Here is a 23,614-nt window from a genome sequence, read left to right as displayed (position 1 = left end):
AGTGCATGTGCACACACACAGGCTTTACTCACATGTACCTTGTTGTGGTTGCTAAGCAGTTTCAACAGCACAGGTGATCATCAGAGGGAGCTCCAGTGAGTAAAAGAGGCAAAACGCGGAAGTGTTAAGACAAGGCAGCAGCAGTTCAGATTTTGGGCTTTGCACCTTGTGCTTTCAACCTCAAAACACTCTGTTTCAAATTGTTTCAGACAATCACCAAAGCACATCATTACCGATCACTGTCCAAAATGGAATGCCACAAAGGTAAAAAATGGGATGCGGGTCCAATAAGGCAATGGGTCCAGATGGCATCCACCCCAGAGTTCTTAAAGAACTCAGATCTGTCATTGCTACCCCCCCCCCGACTGATTTGTTTAACCAATCCCTGTTAACAGGAGATGTTCCTGAGGATTGGAGAACGGCCAGTGTTGTGCCTATCCACAAGAAGGGCAGTAGAGAAGAAGCTGGTAACTACAGGCCAGTTAGCTTGACATCAGTTGTAGTTAAAATGATGGAGACTCTACTCAAAAAGAGGATAAATCAGCACCTAAAAAACAATAACTTATTGGACCCAAGTCAGCATGGCTTTACTGAAGGCAAATCATGTCAGACTAATTTCATTGATTTCTTTGACTATGGGGAAAAGGAATCCTCAATCTGAGTATTGTATTGGCGGTTCTGTGTTAACAAAAACTTCAGAAGAAAAGGAGTTAGGGGTAGTGATTTCTGACAGTCTCAAAATGGGTGAACAGTGCAGGTCTTAAGCATAAAACTTATCAGGAAAGACTTAATGAACTCAATCTGTATAGTCTGGAGGACAGAAGGAAAAGGGGGGGACATGATCGAAACATTTAAATATGTTAAAGGGTTAAATAAGGTCCAGGAGGAAGTGTTTTTAATAGGAAAGTGAACACATGAACAAGGGGAAAGATCAAAAGCAACATGAGAAAATATTATTTTACTGAAAGAATAGTAAATCCTTGGAACAAATTTCCAGCAGACCTGGTAGATAAATCCACAGTAACTGAATTTAAACATGCCTGGGATAAACATATATCCATCCTAAGATAAAATACAGAAAACAGTATAAGGGCAGACTAGATGGACCAGGAGGTCTTTTTCTGCTGTCAGACTTCTATGTTTCTATGTTTCTATGTGTGGAGGCCTAAAACACGATGTGCAGAGGCAGAAAACACGATGTGCAGAAGTGGTGATTGGTGGTGAAATGCCTTGGTGATTCCTACAGACTTGATCAGCTCTCAAATGGAGCATTTGGAAGCTGAAAATGTGAGGTCGGAGCCCCAAAATTTATTTATTATTTAGATTTGTATGCCGCCCCTCTCCACATCTATTGTTTGTGACAATCTGCAACCAGGAAGAGGACTCACAGAGGCTGAAGGGTGATGGATGGTTGGTGGATGAGGCTACATTCAGAGTATAAGATACACCCAAATTTTCAGCCTTTTAAGGGGGAGTGTGTCTTATACTCCAAACAATATAGTATATCTTGCTGAATCATGGGAGTGTTATTCTTCAACTGAATTTTGGCATATAAAATGGTTTCTTTATTTTAAATGAATTACCAGAAAAGGATCTCCAGCACTGCAGTCAAAAGACAGAATCAACTTCACCTGTCTCTCAGGACGCAGAACTGATGGATATGCTGTATTTATAGTGAGACCAGCATCAATCAAAGATATGATGGGATCACTTGTGAGTTCAGGAGATTCAACATCAGCTAATCATATGAAATGAAACAGAACATCAGTGATAGCTCTTTATACACATGAATAAAGTTGTTCTAGCAAGAAACCTGACATCACTAAATATTTTAACTGAAATCTAATCTAACTTGAATTGTCTAACAGCAAGTAACAGGAGAACATATGTGTGCAATTGTGCAGTAGATAGAGAGCATTCCTGTAGAAGCACTGCTGTGAATATGCAATGCTTAGAGCATTGAGAACTTAAAGACCATACTCTTACAAAAGTAATCAATTAGATGGGAGAATTTTTCTGAAATTTGTTGGACAGGTACATTTTTAACTCAAAAGGGAACAGGTATTATTTTCCTCATTGGTACTACTTTGAGAAATCCTGTCTGCTTCTCATTTCTCTCTTTCCCTTCTTTTATTGTTTACATACATTATTAGATGACATCCAGTGCAAAATTTCCTATACTGAGTGTTTTCCAGTTCTTCTATAAGAACACAGAAATAGAAGGCAAATAAGAATTTTTTTTGATGATAACCCCAAGATGCATATATGCTGTGTTTTTAATGCAAGATTATACCATTGGCTCAAGGTTGACTTAGCCTTCCATCCTTTCGAGGTGGGTAAAACGAGGACCCAAATTGTTGGGGGCAATATACTGATTCTGTAAATTGCTTAGAGAGGGCTGTAAAGCACTATGAAGCAGTATATATCTTCTACTGTAGGTTTGAAAAGAAACCACAACCACCTATCTGCACAACCTCCATCCCAGACACACCCACTAACAGCCAAATCTTCTACAACTGAACCCATCCCATTGGGTTTACAACCCCTAGTGATCACAGAAAAGGAAGTGAACGATCTATTTCACAGACAGAAGCCTGGAAAAGCACCAGGCACAGACAAGATAACTCCTTCTTGGTTAAAGGTCCGTGTTGGCCAATTGGCCCCCATCTTCACCCAAATCTTCAACAAATCGCTAGAGTTGTGCTATGTTCCTTCCTGCTTCAAACGCAGTGTTGAAGAAGCCCTCCATCAAGGAACTAAATGTCTACAGACCAGTTTCTCTAACATCTGTAGTTATAAAAACCTTTGAAAGGCTAGTGATGTTCTATTTGAAAACCATCACAGATCCACTGTTAGATCCCTTGCAATTTGCATACCGAGCAAATAGATCAAAAGAATGACGCTGTTAATATGGCTCTATACTACATCCTTCAACATCTTGAATCTCCAATGACCTACACTAGAGTCTTCTTTGTAGACTTCAGTTCAGCATTCAACACCATCATACTGGACATTCTCTTAACCAAACTAAATCAGCTAGTGGTACCTGAACACACTTGTACGTGGATCACAAGCTTCCTAAGAGACAGGAAGCAGCAGGTAAAGCTAAGAAAAATCACATCAGATACGTGTACAATTAGCACAGCCCCCCCCCCCCAAGGCTGTGTACTCTCACCATTTCCATTTCTCTTTTCTCTGTACACTAATGACTGCATCTCAAATGATCCATCTGTTAAACTACTGATGTTTGCAGATGATACAACAGTGATGGGACTCATTCAAGACAGTGATGAATCTGCATACAGATGAGAGCTTGAACAACTATCCTTGTGGTGTGACCGGAACAACCTAGAACTGAACACACGCAAAACTGTAGAAATGGTGGTAGACTTTAGGGGAAACCGTTCCATCCTTCCACCTCTCACAATACTAGACAACACAGTATCAACAGTAGACACCTTCAAATTTCTAGGTTTTATCATATCTCAAGACCTAAAATGGTCACCTAGCATCAAAAACATCATAAAAAAGCACAACAAAGAATGTTCTTTCTGTGCCAACTCAGGAAGCTCAAACTGCCCATGGAGCTGCTGATACAGTTCTACAGAGGAATCATTGAATCTGTCATCTGCACCTCTATAACTGTCTGGTTTGTTTCTGCAACCCAACAAGACCGACACAGACTTCAAAGGATAATCAGAACTGCAGAAATAGCGCTGGTGGACCTCACTCACCGGCGCCTTTTGCAGGAGGCTCGGGAAGACACTAGGACACATGGCGTAGCCGCCATGTTGCTTCTCGGCCGAAGTCTCGCGAGATCACGAGACTTCGGCTGAGGATCAGGCCAGGGTGGCCTGATTGATGACGTGTCCGGGCGGGGCTTGCCAGCCCTATTAAAGGGCGGGCAGGCCCGGGCTCAGCCTTTTTGTCCGGACAGTTGACCTGAGCAGACACTCGGCTGGGTGTCTGCTCTCGCAGCCATTTTGGAGCGGCCTCGTGGTGCGGCCGCCATTTTGGAGCCTCATCAGAGGCCTGTGGTTTGCGGTTGCAGAGCTTGGCCGTCGTCCGGCGGGAAGGCCCCTGGTCCATTGCTCATTGCCGGGTGTCGGGGGGTTTTGGCGTCCCCTCGGGACCGAGGGGGCCGCTGTGGAAGGTGCATTGGCCTTTGTGTGTGTGGGGGGGGGTAATTGGCCGTTAGTGGCGTGCACTTCCCCTCAGAGGCACAAGCGGAAGGCCGCCCCTGGACACTTTCTGCCTGCCTTGGGGAGTCAGCCCTTCTTGGGGCCCGGGGGGGAATGCTCCGTGGGCTCGGAGGGGCCTTCCTCAGTGGGAGAGGGGTGTGTGGGCCCTGCTCCTCCACGGGACCAAGGACCGCAGCGTGGGTCAGTCTTCTTGGCACCCCCTTTTGTCGGTAGCAGCCTCCACTGCTACTTCCCTGCCTTCCTAGGCAGGGTCCGCCGGCTCGGCTGGGGCTTGGGCCATTTTGGCTCAGGCCCCTGGTTTAATCAAGAACACTGACATTACGTTCTTAAATAACATTTACATACTTCCCATACTGAAATAGATCTCTACAATATTAATATTAATTCTTGACAAATGTATGTTTTTTCTTTTATGTACGCTGAGAGCATATGCAGCAAGACAAATTCTTTGTGTGCCCAAACACACTTGGCCAATAAAAGTCTATTCTATTCTATTCTATTCTATTCCCTTTAAGTCAAAATGATATTCCTATCGCTATAATTTTCTCAATTGTGATCTTACAGATATACAGTATAAAAAATGAGAAATTAAATAAGGATGAAAACTTACAACAATGGTACAGGAAATTATTGATGTTTCCCCATGTCCAATTTAAAAGGCATAAACATGTTTTTTTTACCATTTTAAGGCACATCTTATTGAAGTCATTGGTAAAATCTAAAAGAAATGACAGGGAGAGAGAGGGATGAAAAAGATAAACTTATAAAGAGTTGAAACACCAGCTATTCCTGATTCATTTAAAAAAAATCTATGGAAGCTTGGATGTTACTTTTCTAACACATGGTACTAAATATTAGAAAATAAAGAAGTGGAATATAAAATATGAAAATGAAAAATATATGGAATATATTTATTGTTTTGCCAGCCTTCAACAAAAAGCATGCTGATTATTCTATTGCAATTTATAGTCACAGAAGGATAAAAAAAATATCTTCACTTCTCCCAATTACACAATGAGCCCTACTGGAATCCTTATGAAAAATGTTAAATGTTGAAAAATGTTGTTAATTATTCACTTAGAATAGACCATTTTAATTAAATTGCCATGATAATGAAATATCAGTCTTCCATAAAGCCTTTTTAACTATGTTTTGTTAAAACCCAGTTTTTTCAGAAGGCCTTTAGTAAAACACTAGGGAGAGACCAACGCCATTTTATTATTGTTTACCATATTTGTAATTTTGTTTTCTAATACTTAAAAGATTTAAACATGGGTCTTATCTTATGTTTCATCGTTTGCTACCAAGAACCTGTAAGGTGGTTTGTACATTTATTTAAAAAATTACACAAAACATTAAAGAAGCTATGCAGTATGGATAATCATTAAGGCATGGGTTCTCACACTACGGACCTGCCCACATTATCCCACCCACCCTTCAGATGAGTGCAGGGCTTACCTTTGCAAGCCCCATGCACTGGAACAGAAATGTAAGGCCAACAATTTTGGCCTGCAGAGACATTCTAGATATGGAGGAGATGAAAAATGGGGCCCAAAGACCAGAGATGGGTTCCTGCCAGTTTGGACCAGTTTTTTAGAACCAATAGCAGGAATTTCCCCTAACTCATCAAACTGCCAGTGATGGCCAGCTGGCCACACCCACAAACTGACACTCTTGGCAATGCCATAGGCACCACCATTTTGCTTTCACATGTGTTCATGCACAGATGCTGTTTTTTTGTGGCACAACATGGTGCAAGAGGAAGCGAACCAGCAGCTAGGTAGGTCCCCTGGCACAGACACCCAAGAAGGCCAAAAACAGGTGAAAATGACAGTATGTTGCTGGAAGCGGAATGAAAAATAGGGTGCACAGATTATTCACCTCCCCTGTTTCCAGAAAAGAGAGAGAGGGAGGATGGGAGAGGGAGATATATATATATCTCCCTCTGAAAATATGATCTAGTAAAAAGAACAACCAGAAGAATGACATGAAAACAAAAGCAAATGAAATCCTCCAGGAGCAAAACAAATTAAAGTTTAATTTGTGTGCATTGTTTAATGGACTTTTAAATTGGCCAAGCCCGCCTAGATACAACTACCCTATCACATGACCACCTAGCCAGCTGGTTCACTTCCCCAACAGTTTGAAAGACTCTGATTGGGCGTCCCTGTTTAAAATGTTTGAGGATAGTACGGTAACTGTTTTCCTGTTTACTCTTTCTCAGATACTATTCTTTTTGCCACTCCATAATTCTGATTGCCTTAAGAGATCCAGAGATCCATAATGAAGCAATATGACAACCACTTGCCTCCAAAATCAGCATCCAAAGTTTGGAATAAAGTCATGTGATTTTCCTTTTTACTCTGTTCATCTGCAGAATACCAGGTCTCACGCATCTCTCTGACCAATTGATAGCTTTTGCTGGAATTATAATCTTTATGGAAATGGAAGATGGGAATTTTAGTGAACTAAGCAGCTTTTATTCAATAAGCACATTCCATGTATGAAGTACATTTACATTTACATATGTTTTGGGCTAGTAAGGAAGCATTTTAAGATGGCAAGTAAATTCTGTTCATCTAAATCAACAAGACTTTCATTTCAATGATTTAGTTTCAGCATAACAGACAGAAAATAATTACTAATTATTTAAATATTTAAACGCTTTTCAGTTTAAAAGAAAGCTGGATCAATTAAAATTGCAATTAGTAACTGTAAATGGGAACTATTTTTAACAGATAGTATCAAATTTTATTCAATGATCTTGAATACATTTCTTTATTTTGAATCATTTATAGACTATTCAAAGCTTTAAAATGAGTTTTCTTCTAATGGGTGGGAATTTTGGTTTCTTAGGCCTGAAGTTAATTTCAGTTTTCTGGATTACCGTATATTATTGTAATATAAATAAATTTTAAATCAAATGACTTATGCAATATTTATATTGTATGGCACTTGCTTTTGAATATACTCTGGTTTATTAAAAATTTTATTTTCCTTTGGATCAGGTAGATGATAATTATTTTTATTTATTTTATTTATTTGTTAGATTTCTATGCCCTTCTCCTTAAATTTAGGGCAGTTTGGTCAACTCAATCTCATTTAGATTTCATTAGAAATCTAAATCTAAAACATCCTAAAATCCGAATTACAATTAAAATTAATCAGTCAAATCCACCCAATCATACATATAAATTCACTCATTGGACAGGGCTAGATGTTAAACTTAGCAACCCCAAGTCTGTTGGTGAAGATGGGTCTTTAAAACCTTGTGGGAGGCAGGGAGGGTATACAATACATAATACATATTTTCATAGGGTCATTGTCCTCTTAGAAATCCTTATTGGGCACCCTCATTGTTAAATTGTTGTAAGTTGTCTTCCCTTTGGAACACTATTCCCTAAACCACCTCCTACAATAATGATTTTGACATGCATTGAAGACATGGATATTCAGGAAAGGATAAGTCCCTGTAAGATTTTGTTTGCTTCTGCATTCCGACCCTGCTCCCAACTCCAGGATGCATAGAATCTGTTTGCCCTGGTTTTTTTCCTATAAAATGCTCAAAGTCATTATACCCATCATTGAACCTAGGGAAAGAGCCTTCTCTGTAGGGGCCCTGGTCCTCTGGAATCAGCTTCTCCAGAGATTTCCACTGCCCCCACCCTCCTCGCCTTCCGTAAAAACTTAAAGACCTATTTATTCCATCAGGCTTGGGGCCATTAGACTCTAGTTTCGATGTGTGAATAGTAATGGATGATTTTAACTCTATCACTGTTTTTTAACGTTTTAGTTATATTAATTGAATTTTTTAGTTATGTAAACTGTTTATTGTTTTTTGACCTGTTGTGAGCTGCCCCGAGTCCTCAGAGAGGGGCGGCATACAAATTCAATAAATAAACAAATAAATAAATATATTAATAAATATCCCATCCTTTCTGAGTAGGAGTCTTTAAAGAGTTGTTTGAGAGATTATCATTATTAAAAGAACCAATTAAAAAAACCCTTTGATCTATTGACATTTATGTGATATTCCAACTCTTTATTCCATGAGTAAAAGAAGCTCAATCTATGTATTGTGTTGCCTCAAAATAATGAATGCCAGGGGATATTTTAAATTTTCAAGAGAAAAACAATAATGTCGTACTCTTTTGGATTTTACATGAACTACTAACCCATGTACCACAACTCTAAAACTATAAGTACTATTTTTTCTCTAAGAGCTCCATGAAAAAATTTCAAAATTAGTCAGGATGCTTTGAAACAAGAAAATTTGGAATCTCTGCTATAGCCGCTCAGAGTCCTCAGAGAGGGGCAGCATACAAATCTAAATAACAATAATAATAATAATAATAATAATAATAATAATAATAATAATAATAATATATTCTAGAATTGGTCTATTAGATAGCTGAACTGTAGAATCAGGCAATATTGGAATGGAATTAAATAAATAGGTGAAATTGAATGAAACTACCCAAAACAAACACACACACACATACATATATATATACAAATAAAAACATTTCAGGATTAATTATGTACCTAATTCAGAGTATTCTTAAAATAAATATACAATTAAAATCATAGGGAGAGGTTTTAGCTTTGATGGCTAAAGAAAAAAAAACTGTGATTTTTTTTCCATTTGGTAATTCCATTTGTATGCTCAAGGATATTTACAGATTCCCACACTGGAAGAATGAGTGCTGAAGTTAATAGAACTGACTCAAGTAGTTCTTTAATCTACCTTGATTAAAGAAAAAGACATTGTCTAACTTTGTTCCTGTGTGGATATCATGCTTATTAAAAAATTTAATTGAATTTAGATTTTAAAAATTAATATATTTTACATATGTAACTATTAAAAAAACCTTGGAAACTATCTTTGTTTTCATTTTTATTACTCTGCATCTTTCCTTACCATATAATTTTCCTTCTTAATATTGCTGTCTATTTTGTAATGTTTTATATGTTGTAGAAATTTAAGTGCATTGGAAAAAACAAATAAAACCTTTATTTTTATTTAGGATTTATAATAACCTACCTTTCAAGATATTTTCTAGGTGATCAAGTTTATCTAGTCCTTCTTTATCAGTAGATTCCAATAACTGCAGTTCCAGGACTGTCTGATAGCATTCATAGAGCATATTTAATTTTTTAACATCTGTTTCTTGACAATTGAAAAGATAAGAATAACAGATTAATGGAATAATAGATTTGGAAAGGACCTTGGATGTTACTAATTTAATCTCCTGCTCAATCAGGAGACCCTATCAGTTAAATGGCAGTCTCTTAAAAAGCTCCAGTGATGTTTAAGACACCAGGCTAGAAACACCAGACTAGAGACTAAGTCTTAAAACAGATTTAGGCCTGCTTTAAGCAAAACAACCAGCCATTCTCTCTCAGCCCATGATATTAGTCTGAGGTAACAAACCAATCCATGAATTCTATTGCTACAGATGAGCATTTGCTTAATTTGAAAAAAACAGACAGTGCAGCAGGAAATGCTACCAAGGGAGGGGGGAGGGGGAGAGAGAGAAGGCGAAGTGAAAGAAAGGGACATATTTGCTATAAATCTCACCTAAATCTTTTGAAGTAATGTCCTCTGATCTCTCATATTTGCCAAAATATGTTAAAGCATCTTAAAAGATAAACAAATATATTGTTAGGTATAACAATTTACTTTTTCTAGCACAATATTGCAATAAGTTTTCAACAACCAGAAAGATGCTCTAGTCAACATGTTGCCAAATGTTGAACTCTGTCTATAATTGATTATTTTAACCATAATACCTCTCTGACACTTATTTGTGTAAATCTTGGAATTCTACTATCCTATATACCAGTGGTTCTCAAGCTTCCTAATGCTGTGACCCCTTAATACAGTTCCTGGTGTTGTGGCGATCCCCAACCATAAGCCTAGTGCCAATTCTCCCAACAGAGCTTTAAGCTGTTTGGCAGGAAGGTCAGAGGGACACCCCCACTGAAAATGCCTGATTGGTCAGATTGTAAAAACATGTTCCAGAATAAAAGCTTTAGTTTTTAACACTATGGGAACTTTGTCTTTTCCCATGGTCTTAGGTGAACCCTGTGAAACAGTCGTTCAACCCCCAAAGGGGTCCAAATCCCCAGGTATATACTATATATTATACCCAACACTGAAAAATTATAGCAGAAACAAGAAAACAGAAACTTAGAATCAGTCTATTTTCTACTAGAAAGGCATTTAATTAAAGCTGACCTTGTTTGCCATCTATAACTACAATAATTATAGAAAGAAAGAGGTTATAAAAACATATGTGGAGAATGCAATTGTTGGCTTATTATATTTGGAGAATAACATTAGCACGAATCCCAGCGACCGATTAGGTCCCACAGAGTGGGCCTTCTCCGGGTCCCGTCAACTAAACAATGTCGGTTGGCGGGCCCCAGGGGAAGAGCCTTCTCTGTGGCGGCACCGGCCCTCTGGAACCAACTCCCCCCGGAGATTAGGATTGCCCCTACTCTTCCTGCCTTCCGTAAACTCCTTAAAACCCACCTTTGTCGTCAGGCATGGGGGAATTGAAACATCTCCCCCTGGGCATGTTTAATTTATATATGGTATGCGTGTGTGTATGTCTGTTAGTATATGGGGTCTTTTAAATCTTTAAACATTTTAAAATTGTTAGATTATTCTGATTTGTTGTTACATGTTGTGAGCCGCCCCGAGTCTTCGGAGAGGGGCGGCATACAAATCGAATAAATAAATAAATAAATAAATAAATGAATGAATGAATGAATGAATGAATGAATGAATGAATGAATGAATGAATAAATAAATAAATAAATAAATTAGTTAGGCAATGAAACAAGGAAAAAATAAGTTAAAGGTAAACCAAGGTCTCCACAGTTCAATTTTGAGCTACATATATTTTCTTCTATTGGCAATCTATGAAATATCTTCCATATCTTTTACTCCTTAGGACTAGGGTAAACACAACTATGCTGTCCAGATTTTTTTATAGTTCAACATCCATAAGCCTTAGCTATGGGATTACAGATAATGGAATTCAATGATTTGAAAGTTGCTACCATAGATTCTAGGCAGAGGTGGCTTCCTTCCAGTTCAGACGAACTGGTAGCAGCCCGCCAATGACTTTATGATGATATCTCCAAACTGGATCAGTCGATGCCGGTCTGTGGGAACTGCCATCTTTTTTTAAAAAATGATTTTTTTTCTTTTGTACATGCGCAGAAGCCAAGCTTCTGGCACTGTGCATGCAGTCACCATCTTGTTTTTGGCATTTTATTTTTTTAAAAAATATGGGGTTTTGCACTGCGCATGCACACAAACAGCCATGTGGTGTAGCCACACAGCATGGGAGGAAGTGAACCGGAAGTGAGGTAAGTTGGAACCTACCCCTGGTTCTAAGGTTGGAAAGCAGAGACAGTTGGCTCAATATATATAACTCAGCATGTATATGATTTTTTTGTGATCTTCCCTGACTCATGGACTAATATCACACCAATCCAAACACAAAAAGAACAATACCTGATATAGTCTTTGAAATCTCATGTTCTCCTGCTAAGGCGCTTCCCCATAAACCTAAAAATAAAGAAAATACCTCCCATATTATAATGTAGTGTTTGCAAGAGATCCATTTGTTTTAAAAGGACAACATTCCACCATATAAAACAGAGCATTATTATTAATGGCTCTTGGTTATGTTCTTAAACAACTTATTCCAGAAAACTCCTGATTAAATGATTTATTTGAGCTACATATTTTAAATTTTCAGCGGCATGTTCCCTCTCTACATTTTTAAAATAATCTTTATTAAATATTTACATTAAGAAAAATACATAAATACCACAAAACAAACAGAAACAAGAAACAAAAACAAAACACGACCTATACAAACATATAGATATCATCTTTCATAGTTACAATTATACATCAAATCTTAAACACTCAACAATTTACACATTTGCCAACATACCCGTTGACATTATTGCTACAGTTTTTTAACATTTTATTTTATCAGCCTACTAGTTTTACATTGCTATGTTATATATTGTTAACTAAATCTTAATCTTTATTAATTTCAATCATATTACTTAAATCATAAATAGTCAAAAATTATTTGCTACACAACAATTTTATTGAGTAAACAAAAGGAGTAACAAGATTGCTTACATTTTCCCCCCTGTATATTTTCAGATTGTGAGAGATTTGACTGTGTTATAGATATTTAGGCTTTTAATTTTTTTTTTAAATTAACCCAATCATACCATCTGTTCCTAGTTTGGTAGAATTCAGTATTGTCTCTTTTTGTATTTCCAATGCCATCTTGTTCATCTCTGCAATTTTGTAATTTTTTAAATTAAATTTAGTGTTGAGGGGAGGTTGTTTAATTTCCAAGTCTGTGCATAAGCAAGTCTGGCAGCTGTAATTATATGTATTATTAAGTATCAATCTTCCTTAGATATTTTTTGTTTAATAATGCCAAGTAGGTACAGTTCTGGTTTCAAAGAGATTTGTTGACCAGTTATTTGCTCTAAAAAGTTTTAATTTTATTCAAAAAACTTTTTGCCAATGGGCAGGTCCACTATGCATGGTAATATGTTCCAATTTACTTTTGACATTTCTAACATTTCGGCGATATACTTGGGTACATTTTAGATAAACATGCAGGTGGCAAATGCCACCTCTAAAATATTTTTAAATGTTTTCCTTATGGGTAGATGATATTGTTAATTTATAATTAATAGTCCATATTTTTTCCCATTTGTCTAAGTCGATAGTGTAATTGAAATTTTGGGCCCATGCTAACATAGAACCTTTGACCTGGTCTTCTAACATTTCATAGTTAAGGAAGAACTTAGGAACAAGCTTTTCTTTGAGGCCAAATAATATCTTGTCTAATTCATTTTTTTGTTGGAATCCTATTTTATTCTTGTCTTCGCTGTACTTAAATTTTATTTGCAAATAATGAATCCATTCTATGGCAATCCCTTTGTTTTGTAACTCTTGTTTTGAGAACAATTGATTGTTATCATTCAACAATTGTTCATATGTTAATATCTTATTTATATCTAATGTTTTGGGGTAAATTATGGTTTCGGTTGATGACATCCATTTTGGTATTTGAACGTATTGTTGTCTTTTAATTTTAAACCATATTTCAATTAATGTTTTCCTTATATAGTGTTGCTTAAAGAAATTATATGATTTTATTTTGTATCAAATAAATAAGAGTGCCAATCGAACTTTAAATTAAAGCCCTCCCATCCTAGAGTTCTCCTGTCTCAGAGTCTCCTGTCTCCAGTCTTTAACCTAAGTCATAGATGTTGCTTGATGATATAGCTTCCAATTAGGCAGTCCCATTCCTCCTCTTGTTTTATGATCCTGAAGGTACCTTAATTTAATTCTAGCTTTCTTTTTGGCCCATATAAATTTGTGAATTGTTTTATCTAATGATTTTTGGGGGAAAGTTTAACTTAATAGGACCGTTTTGGTCAGAATGAATAAATTTACTTAGAATTTTTTTTAGTCTATTTGCCATGATTGCAGCCAAAATTTTACAACCTGTATCTAATAAGGATATTGGTCTATAATTCTGAATTTTTTGCTTATTTGTTTCATCCTTAGGTATTAAATTGATATACACCTCCTTCCAGGATTCGGAAAGTTTCTCTTTATCTAGTATTTCCAACATTATTGGTTCTAGTGAATTTTGAGTTGCCTTATATAATTCAGGAGGTATTCCATCTGGGCCAGGAGACTTATTATTCTTCAAATTGTCTTTGACTTTCCTTAATTCTGTTAGGGTGATCTTATTATTCAGCATTCCCCTATCATCTTCTGAGATTGATGGAAGTTCCACAATTTTCTTCATCTGTATCTTCTTGCCTATTTAGCTCTGTCTCTCCCTCTCTACATTTTTATTAAGTAGCTATGTGTTGTGAGTGCTCCTTTTTAATCTCTGGTAATATTAGATTCTGAGGAGGATGAGCCGGGCCCCTCTAGATACCCTGGGCCAGTGGGGTTGCCAGCTGATGTAGAGAGTGAGAGTGAAGGAGAAATAGATTTGGATGAACCTGGGGAACCACCAGAGGGGACAGATATGTCACTAGGGGATTGGTCCCAATCAGATGATGATGAAGGAGAGCAAAAAGAGTGGATAAGCCACTCTTAGATGCTAGATTTAGGAGGTTGCAAAGCAGACAAAAACACTTATATGGTAAAAGGAAGTAATTTGTTGGTTTAACTCTATGAGATTGTGGCCACTCCTAGCAAGTATAAAAGCAAAGGATCTTGGAAAATTATGGGTGGAGAGTCTATGTTGCTTTCATGGACTCTGTGTTAGATCTGGGGCTTTAGAAAAAGCTCCCTAAAAATCTATTTCCTGCTTTGTACAAAATCCTTTGCAAAAATCTAAGTGCCTGTCAAAAATGTGGTGAGCTGATTTATTATATGTTTGCTGATTTCAAATATGTTCACCTATACTTTTATATCTTATCTTCTATTCTTTTGTTTATTTATATTATTACATATCTTTCTCTTCAATGTGTATTATGTATGGGACAAAATAAATAAATAAAATAAATAAATATGCTATGACTTTGTCTCTCTAATCTTGCTGGAATGCCAGGAGCTATGAAACTAGGGCCTTTCTCAGCAGCTTTATCTGATAACTTTGCAACAGAGAAAAATAATCCCTGAACTTTCAAAAAATCGATTCCTGCTTTTAATGTTGTTTTAGCTAATAAAGCTTAAATTTGAGCTGGTTGGGCAAATATAAAAGCACAGGAATGGAACACAATGCAAATGCAAAAATTGTTCCTTTGTTTCAAGGGAAAAATATTTCAGATATGACATACCTTGCAAATAGCAAATATTTTTTTCTCTTTTTTCTCTGATCAGTTGCCCATTTTGAAATATGCTCCCAAAGTATTTGCTATCTACGTATGTCCCTAGTCCAGGAATTCCAACCTCATGAGGGGTAAACTCAAACCAGGTACCTAAAAATATTACAGGAGAAAAAAAGCAAAAATTATCATTCTAATAAAATTGGTAAAATTAAAATTATTACATTGTCCAGACCTGGACTTCACCCAAGACTACAGAGGCCAAGATTATGATTAAGATAAATGCCTTACACAATTTAGAACCATGCCATCTGGACACAGACTATTAATTCTCCCTTTTAAAAAACATAGCATTAACTGTAGAAATAAACAGGCTAGAGAAGAAATTAACTTTTATTTACAGCATGTAAACATTCTGATCCAACAGTGTAACCATGGGATTATAACTATTTTTTTCCAGATGTGCATAGAAAAGAACTGGAAATGACATTCAGTTATAGTTACTTTATTGTGACTAAGATATTGCCAATGGAAAAGTTTAACTGCATAATTATTATTACAGATGTTTGCTGCACTTTGTGAGACATAAATCACCAATATATTTCTGATCTGAATATACCTATTTAGTTAATAAATATAACATGGTTATTCGAAAATGTCTCATTTAGAAGCTTTGAACAATTGTTTCTTTTGGGGGGTTAGACTTTGGGATTTTAACAAGTAAGAACTTCTGGTTTGAACTGTTTTTGTTTTATAAACAGCAAAAATTGGGTATATAGACAAACACACTTACCTGCATTTGGATTCTGATACGTATGCTTGTTCACAGCTGCATAGATAGGATATGGGTTTTTTCCATTCTCACAAGATCCAGCATGCTCAGACAATTTTTCTTCCTCAAACTGAAATAAATTTATTTTGATTTAATTATTTTTTTCCTTTTCACTGTTCATTGCTTAAGGAATATATTGCACTGATTTATAACATGCAGGGAGAAATAAAGCTCATGGAAACATACAAGATTGACAGCAGAAAAAGACCTCCTGGTCCATCTAGTCTGCCCTTATACTATTTCCTGTTTTATATTAGGATGGATATATGTTTATCCCAGGAATGTTTAAATTCAATTACTGTGGATTTACCAACCACGTCTGCTGGAAGTTTGTTCCAAGCATCTACAACTCTTTCAGTAAAATAATATTTTCTCACGTTACTTCTAATCTTTCCCCCAACTAACCTCAGATTGTGCCCCCTTGTTCTTGTGTTCACTTTGCTATTAAAAACATTTCTCTCGTGAACCTTATTTAACCCTTTAAAATATTTAAATGTTTTGATCATGTCCCCCCTTTTCCTTCCATCCTCCAGACTATACAGATTGAGTTCATGAAATCTTTACTGATAAGTTTTATACTTAAGATCTTCCACCATTTTTGTATGCTGCCCCGAGTTTTCGGAGAGGGGCGGCATACAAATCCAAATAATAAATAAATAAATAAATAGAATAATAAATAAATTTTTGTAGCCCGTCTTTGAGCCCTTTCAATTTTATCAATATCTTTTTGTAGGTGAGGTCTCCAGAACTGAACACAGTATTCCAAATGTGGTCTCACCAGCATTTTATACAGCGGGATCACAATCTCCTTCTTCCTGCTTGTTATACCTCTAGTTATGCAGCCAAGCATTCTACTTGCTTTCCCTACCGCCTGACTGCACTGTTCACCTATTTTGAGACTGTCAGAAATCACTACCCCTAAATCCTTCTCTTCTGAAGTTTTTGCTAGCACAGAACTGCCAATACAATACTCAGAATGTGGATTCTTTTTGCCCAAATGCATTATTTTTAGTGATGGGCAGAACCCAACGAAGTTCGGGTTCGGCGGATTTGGGCGAACTTTAAAAAAAATCCGGATGACGTCACAGAACCCTGAACCCAAACCCGAACCAAACTCCAAACTTTTTTAAAAAATAGAGCCGCGGAAGACAGCGCAGCCCTGTGCTTGCCCACACAAATTAAATTTGCAGGAGGGTGAACAGGGACGCCGAGTAGCAGGAGGAGGCAACAGCAGCCACTCGCCAGATTTTACCCAGGAATTCAATATGCTGCAGGCATCACCTTTTTAACAGTAATCCCGTGTGATGGGAGGCCATGCGCTCTGTGGCGCCATCGGTCTCTGGCCGCTGTGACCAGTAGTAACAGCTTGAGGCTTCAGCTTACACAGAAAAAGGAAAGGCAGAGAAAGAAGGTGTCCCTGAGGTTGACCCAAAATTACATTTAGAGAGAGCACTAGTGTCTTTGTCTTGCATAGGAAAAGGAAAGGCAGAATGTCCCTGTGCCCTTCCATGCATTTGTACACAAAATGAATGAAAGAAAACACTTTTTAAAAATGTAAAAGTGGAAGTATCTCCCCCCATGCCTCCCCCCGTTTTTTTCTTCTTCACTTCATGTAAAAGTGGAAGTGTCTCCCTCCCATGCCTCCCCCCGTTTTTTTCTTCTTCACTCACCAAAGTTTTGTTGTCTCTTCAACTTGTATGAAGAGTCTTTGAGGTGTCTCTTTCTTTGCAGCAGAAACAAAGTGAAAGCTAATCTATCTCTCCCTCTCAGTAAGTAACACACACTTTCCCTAGCTGTTATCTCTCACAATGGGGCTAGAGAGCAAGGTGCTGCCTTTTATAGAGGCAGGTCAGGTGTCCTTGGGGACCAATGCAAGACATGCATACTGCTGGCCAATGAGTGGTCAGCAGGGCACATAGCCAATCCCAGCCTTTCATTTACCTTGATGTCTAGAGACCGCATGGCTTAAGGTAAGAAGAAGGCTGTCCATTAGTCCGCCACTCTGCCACTTCGCCACGCTGCCCGAACCAATCCCGAACTTCGGCACGGATTTTCAAAAAATTTCGAGTTCGGGTCCGGGGTACCGAACACCATAAAATTCGGTACGGACCTGAATTGTGTGAGTTCGGTTCACCCATAAGTAATTATTTTACATTTGGAAACATTAAACTAATATCCACGGCACCACCTTCATCCAACACTTTTGTGACATAGTCAAAGAAATCAATGAGATTAGTCTGACATGATTTGCCCTCAGTAAAGCCATGCTGATTTGGGTCCAATAAATTATTGTTTTTAAGGTGCTGATTGAGTAGAGTATCCATCATTTGAACTATAACTGATGTCAAGCTAACTGGCCTGTAATTACTAGCTGCTTCTCTACTGCCCTTCTTGTGGATGGGCACAACACTGGCCATTCTCAAATCATCAGGAACATCTCCTGTTAAAAGCTCCTATTTATAGATAACATTCATTACATTATGCATAATGTAATGCATCATAGTACCTACCTTGCTAATATTTATGTTTATAGCAATACCTACTACCTTGTATATGCTTAACAAATAAATAAACAAACAAATAAATAAATAAATAAATATTATATCATTATACCATATTACATTATTTCATGAACATGCTTTCATAAATATAAGCCTACAGATGCATGAATTAATTGGGATATAATCAAGATCAAATGAGTAACTAATACCACTATATAAAGCCTTAAATAAGACCATACCTAGCATACAACTTCCAGTTTTGGTTACCATACTATAAAAAGATTACTTTAAAAAAGACTCTAGAAAGAGCACTGAGAAGAGCTACTAAGATGGTTAGGAGACTGAAGGCTAACCTACAAGGTCCCTTCCAATGCTGTTAATCTGATAAATCTGTTAAACCCCTAGGACATCGGGTTAGATCATCCCTTTCTGGGACCCAGAATCAAATAAGTTACTCATTTGTTTTAACTATAAAAGAAATCTGAATATTGTTCTCCACCCACCTTGTTTAACAGTCTATGCACAAGAAAATAGGACCAGAAATCAGTGAGAGAGTAACATTCATCTTCTGTAGCCTCTAGAACAGCTTTTATTGCTTTATTAATATCCCATTGGCCTTGTACAAGATTTTCAAGATGACATTTGCTCAAATTCTCTATTTCTTCTGACCAATCTTCATTTTTGTATAAATTTGGCAGGCACCTTTAAAAAGAACAAGCCAAATATCTTTAGTACACGAAAATCACACACAAGGGATTTATTAATAGCTTATGCTATAAAATAAGGAATCTGAAATCTGATGTTAGTTTTGATGAGAACTAAAGCTACATTCATGTAAAAATAAAATTATCAGAATTATAAATATTACAGAAAACATATAGTTCACTAACAATTTTAGAGATAATTGTAAGGAAATTCTCTACTCATAGAAAATAGGAATACAAATATAGCTTTCAAGAAGGCTTTGAAAGCATGTTTTTAACAATGTTAATATACAATGTATATTTGTGCAATGCATGCTTATATATGAATGCTACACAATGTTTTATGCATTAATTAAGAAGACTGTATCCCCTAAAATGTATCCCATAATAAATGTCAATTACCATATGTTGTGATTCAGCCTGAGGCTGCTCCGGGACCAGCTGTGTCTCTGCTGGCTCCATGCCCGGAGGAGGATGACAGCGCAGAGGAGGGGGCTGATCAGTTGGATGGGGGAGAGGAGAGTCAGGAATGGGATGAAGGAGAACAGCATGAGAGCCCCGGGGGGCGGCTCTCCCCAGCCAGTAGCTTGGAGTCATTAGGTGATGACGCACAAGCTGTCATTGACATGAGACAGAGACGTTCACAGCAACGAAAGGAGCAGTTAAAGACATATTTTCACCATTGAATTAGAAACAGCTGGGTTTGGGTGTGGTCCTCATCAGCAGGGTTTAAAAGGCAGGCAAGGCCTTGAAGCCATGTGGAGTGTTATCAATTGGAGTTGCGGTGACCTGTTTTGATTCTCAGCGTCTCTGATCTTGGCTTGTGGCCTCGCAGTCTGGAAAACTCGTGGGAGGCGTATGTTTGCTATCTACAGCTTCGTCTTGGCAGCAAGAATCTGGTATTGCTTCATGGACTATTCCCTTCGTGTATATATTTGAAGTTCCAGCGTTTTTCCTGTCTGTAAGGACATTTTCTGTTACCTGTGTTTTCCTTGAATTATATAAACTGCCTTTGCCTTTTACCAGTGTGTCTGGCTTCTCTTTTTGGGTTGGTATTGGCTTCTGGAGTGACCCAGACAGAACACCATATATTCTGCCTGATGGGCTGGATGAGCAGCAAAGAAAGACAAAAGCACACACAGGGACTGGAGGTTTCCGAAACACAACATATATTGCTTTAAAAATTGGCTGAGAGACACAATAGTGGCAGTAGAATGTCTGTTTATGACCAAAGGATTGAGGGTTATCTGCCAAGCCGATAACGAATGTCTCCCCCAAGGTTTGTAAAGAATGCCTCCAAACTGAGCTGCAGCAAAGATGCTCACTCTATTTTTCAAGAGCTACAGTCTTTCAAAACACAATTGTCCGAAAGCTGGGTTTTTCTGATGACACAAGATGTTGGTTTAGAGACTAAACTCCTGATCTGTTTCTCTGTCTCTGTTAAACCACAAATGATAACTCCCACAAAGAGCTCTCCCACAAAATCTCCCAACTGTGATTAGGATCTTGTTCTGTGTCTGTGCAGCTGCTCCTGTTGTCCCATAATCCTGCGCACCCACACATTTAAGATGGGGTCATTAATCCCCTGCTCCTCATCTGATCCAGATAAGGGTCTAACTGGGGATTCCACAGGCACCGCAGGGGCCTCCACCTCTATCTCTCCAGTACCTTCAGTTTCCATCTCTCCTTCCCCCTCATGGTCTGAACCCTCCGAGAACCACACAGGTCTCCGATGATCTAACAGACCTGGCTCATCTGGTTCAAAATCTGTTACCAGAGGAGCTGGCCATAAGCCAACCACAACACCATGAATAGGTGTAAGAAATACCTATAGGGCCTAGGCATATAAGACCTAGATATAAAACTCACTCTTATTACCGTAGTAAACTTCTGAACTTTGTTTGAGGAAGAAGAATGGGCCTTGCCAGGAAAGACTGCAAAAGAAGAGATAACCCTATGTTCCAGGCCAGGAAACATTCATGGAAAAGGGAAAAACAACATGATAGATAGTTCTGAAGAACTATGATGAAATATGAAGCAAGCACAGAAAAACAAGACCATACAGTGATACCTCATCTTACAAACTTAATTGGTTCCGGGATGAGGTTTGTAAGGTGAAAAGTTTGTAAGATGAAACAATGTTTCCCATAGAAATCAATGGAAAAGTGATTAATGCATGCAAGCCCAAAACTCACCCCTTTTGCCAGCCAAAGCGCCCATTTTTGCACTGCTGGGATTCTCCTGAGGCTCCCCTCCATGGGAAATCCCACCTCCAGACTTCTGAGTTTTTGTGATGCTGCAGCGGGAATCCCAGCAGGGGAAACCCAGCAGTGCAAAAAATGGGTGCTTCGCTGGCAACTGAAGTCTGGAGGTGAGGTTTCCAACGAGGGGAACCTCAGCGAAATTGCAGCATTGCAAAAACACAGAAGTCCTCAAAACTCCACATCTGGACTTCCGTGTTTTTGTGATGCTGCAATTTTGCTGAAACTCCCCTCGCTGGGAAACCCCACCTCCAGACTTCCGTTGCCAGCGAAGCACCAATTTTTGCACTGCTGGGATTCCCCTGCAGCATCACAAAAACACGGAAGACCGGAGGTGGTGTTTCCCATGGAGGGGAGCCTCAGGTGAATCCCAGCAGCACAAAAACAGGTCCTTTGCTGGCAACAGAAGTCTGGAGGTGGGACATCCCAGTGCTGACAGCTTGGATTTATAAGGTGAAAATAGTTTGGAAGAAGAGGCAAAAAATCTTAAACCTGGGTTTGTATCTCGAAATGTTTGTATGACAAGGAGTTTGTAAGATGAGATATCACTGTATTTGGAAAGAAGAATAGAGGGAGGCGATATCATATCAAACACTATATATATTCTAACTCATTGTATGGCATGGTATCACAGTAACAGCTAGCCTGTGTTGTGATCCTGCTTATGCATAACCGGTTAATAGACAAACCAATTGTCTATCTATTTTTCTTTTTCCTGACAATAAAAGTTTTTTTGGATTTTATACAGAGCTCTGTGTGTGTTTTGGTTTTTTTCCCTAACAATATGTCAATTACCAAATACCATGTCTAATTATTTGCAAGCCACATTACTAGAAGATAAAAATAGCTTAAATTTATTTAATCAGCAAACATGAATTCAAAAATTAAAGGAATGCAGCATCAGTATGAAATTCCACTGATTCTTCCACTATTTAACACTGGCTATTTTAGCATAAGATCATAGAATTCCCTGGGAATTATTTTGTTGTAACTTTGGTGTGAAATGACACTGTCTTGTGTTTCTTTTCTCCAGATAAATGAAATTAGTGTGAAGTTACAAGAATAGCTCTTACTTTTTTAGAAAGGTGACAGAAAGACATGGAGAGAGATTAATATTGTTAATTGAAGAGCCAGTGTTTCTTTACTTAAACTAAATTGGCTTTTAAGGGTAGTATTCCCTTACCTTCTCTACCAGTTTGAAAATGTGAGCATGCGCAAAGCCTTCTGAACATGTGCACAGGCTCAAAAATGTGGATAAATTCAGTGAAGCAGTGGAAGTGATGTGCCAATGTCTGGAGGCTGTGAGGGTTTGGATGTGTGTTAATAGGCTCAGACTCAACCCTGACAAATCAGAGTGGCTGTGCGTTTTGCTTCCCAAGGACAATCCCACCTGTCCATCCACTACCCTGGGGGACAGCTTTTGCTCCCCTCAGAGAGGGTGTGTAACTTGGGCATCCTCCTTGATCCACAGCTGAGCTTAAAATACCATCTCTCAGCTATGGCAAGGGGAACGTTTACCCAGGTTCACCTGGTACATCAGTTGTGACCCTATTTGGACTAGGAGTCTCTTCTCACCATCACTTATGCCCTTATCACCTTGAGGTTCGACTACTGCAATGCTCTCTACATGGGAGAGGAACAGTTGGAAACTTCAGATGGTACAAACTGCAGCTGCGCGAGCAGTCATGGCCTCCCAAAGTACACCCATGCGGTGAAGGGCTACCACAATTTTTACTACCACATTGTGGGTGTGGCTTATGCAGGATGCCCTGCATTTTCTTTCAATATCTTTCAGTTCAAATTGAGTGCTCTGGGGTGGAGCTCCATTTTTGCTACCCCACTGCGTTCCCCCTCCCATCCAGGCAGTAGCCCACCCCTGCCTACATGGCATTGGACCAGATTACTTATGGCACCATCTTCTGCCTCATGTCACCTGGTGGGACCTAGGGGAAGAGCCTTCTCTTTGGTGGCTCCGGCCCTTTGGAACCAACTCCCTCCAGAAATTTGCACTGCCCCTACCTTCCCCATCTTCTGCAAGAACATGCTGACAGGCTTGGGGATGCTAAGACCAACATCTAGCCCCAGCCAATGAATGAATTTATGTTTGTTTGCCTGAATATGAGTGACTGTTTTTTTTAAGAAATTGGGGTTTTAGTATGTTTTTAAATTTCGATTTCTACATGTTATGTATTATTTTGTTGTGAGCCACCGTGAGTCTGAGGAATACAGTGACATAGAAATTTCATTAATAAATAATTAATAA

General features: G+C 38.2%; 1 protein-coding gene across 5 annotated transcripts in view; it reads right to left on the bottom strand.

Moving 5' to 3' along the window:
- LOC139153516 (cytosolic phospholipase A2 gamma-like) overlaps positions 1-23,614 on the bottom strand; it is a 42,805-nt gene that overhangs the window by 12,167 nt on the left and 7,024 nt on the right. For 2 of the 5 annotated variants that reach the window (XM_070727542.1, XM_070727540.1), the window contains exons 4-12: positions 18,890-19,088; positions 15,847-15,955; positions 15,066-15,206; positions 11,734-11,787; positions 9,784-9,843; positions 9,247-9,366; positions 6,511-6,636; positions 4,813-4,920; positions 1,584-1,738 (exon numbers count right to left, since the gene is read on the bottom strand). In XM_070727542.1, the coding sequence (XP_070583643.1) occupies positions 1,584-1,738; positions 4,813-4,920; positions 6,511-6,636; positions 9,247-9,366; positions 9,784-9,843; positions 11,734-11,787; positions 15,066-15,206; positions 15,847-15,955; positions 18,890-19,088 (1,072 nt within the window). Of the gene's footprint in view, positions 1-1,583; positions 1,739-4,812; positions 4,921-6,510; positions 6,637-9,246; positions 9,373-9,783; positions 9,844-11,733; positions 11,788-15,065; positions 15,207-15,846; positions 15,956-18,889; positions 19,089-19,492; positions 19,697-23,614 lie in introns of those variants that run through there. The other 3 variants (XM_070727541.1, XM_070727539.1, XM_070727543.1) reach the window with 2 other exon arrangements.

This window comes from Erythrolamprus reginae, chromosome Z, assembly GCF_031021105.1.
Source record: "Erythrolamprus reginae isolate rEryReg1 chromosome Z, rEryReg1.hap1, whole genome shotgun sequence".
In the NCBI taxonomy this organism is placed as follows: Eukaryota; Metazoa; Chordata; class Lepidosauria; order Squamata; family Dipsadidae; genus Erythrolamprus; species Erythrolamprus reginae.
Note: the sequence above shows the minus strand (reverse complement) of the source record. Positions and strands in the feature narration are given on the sequence as shown.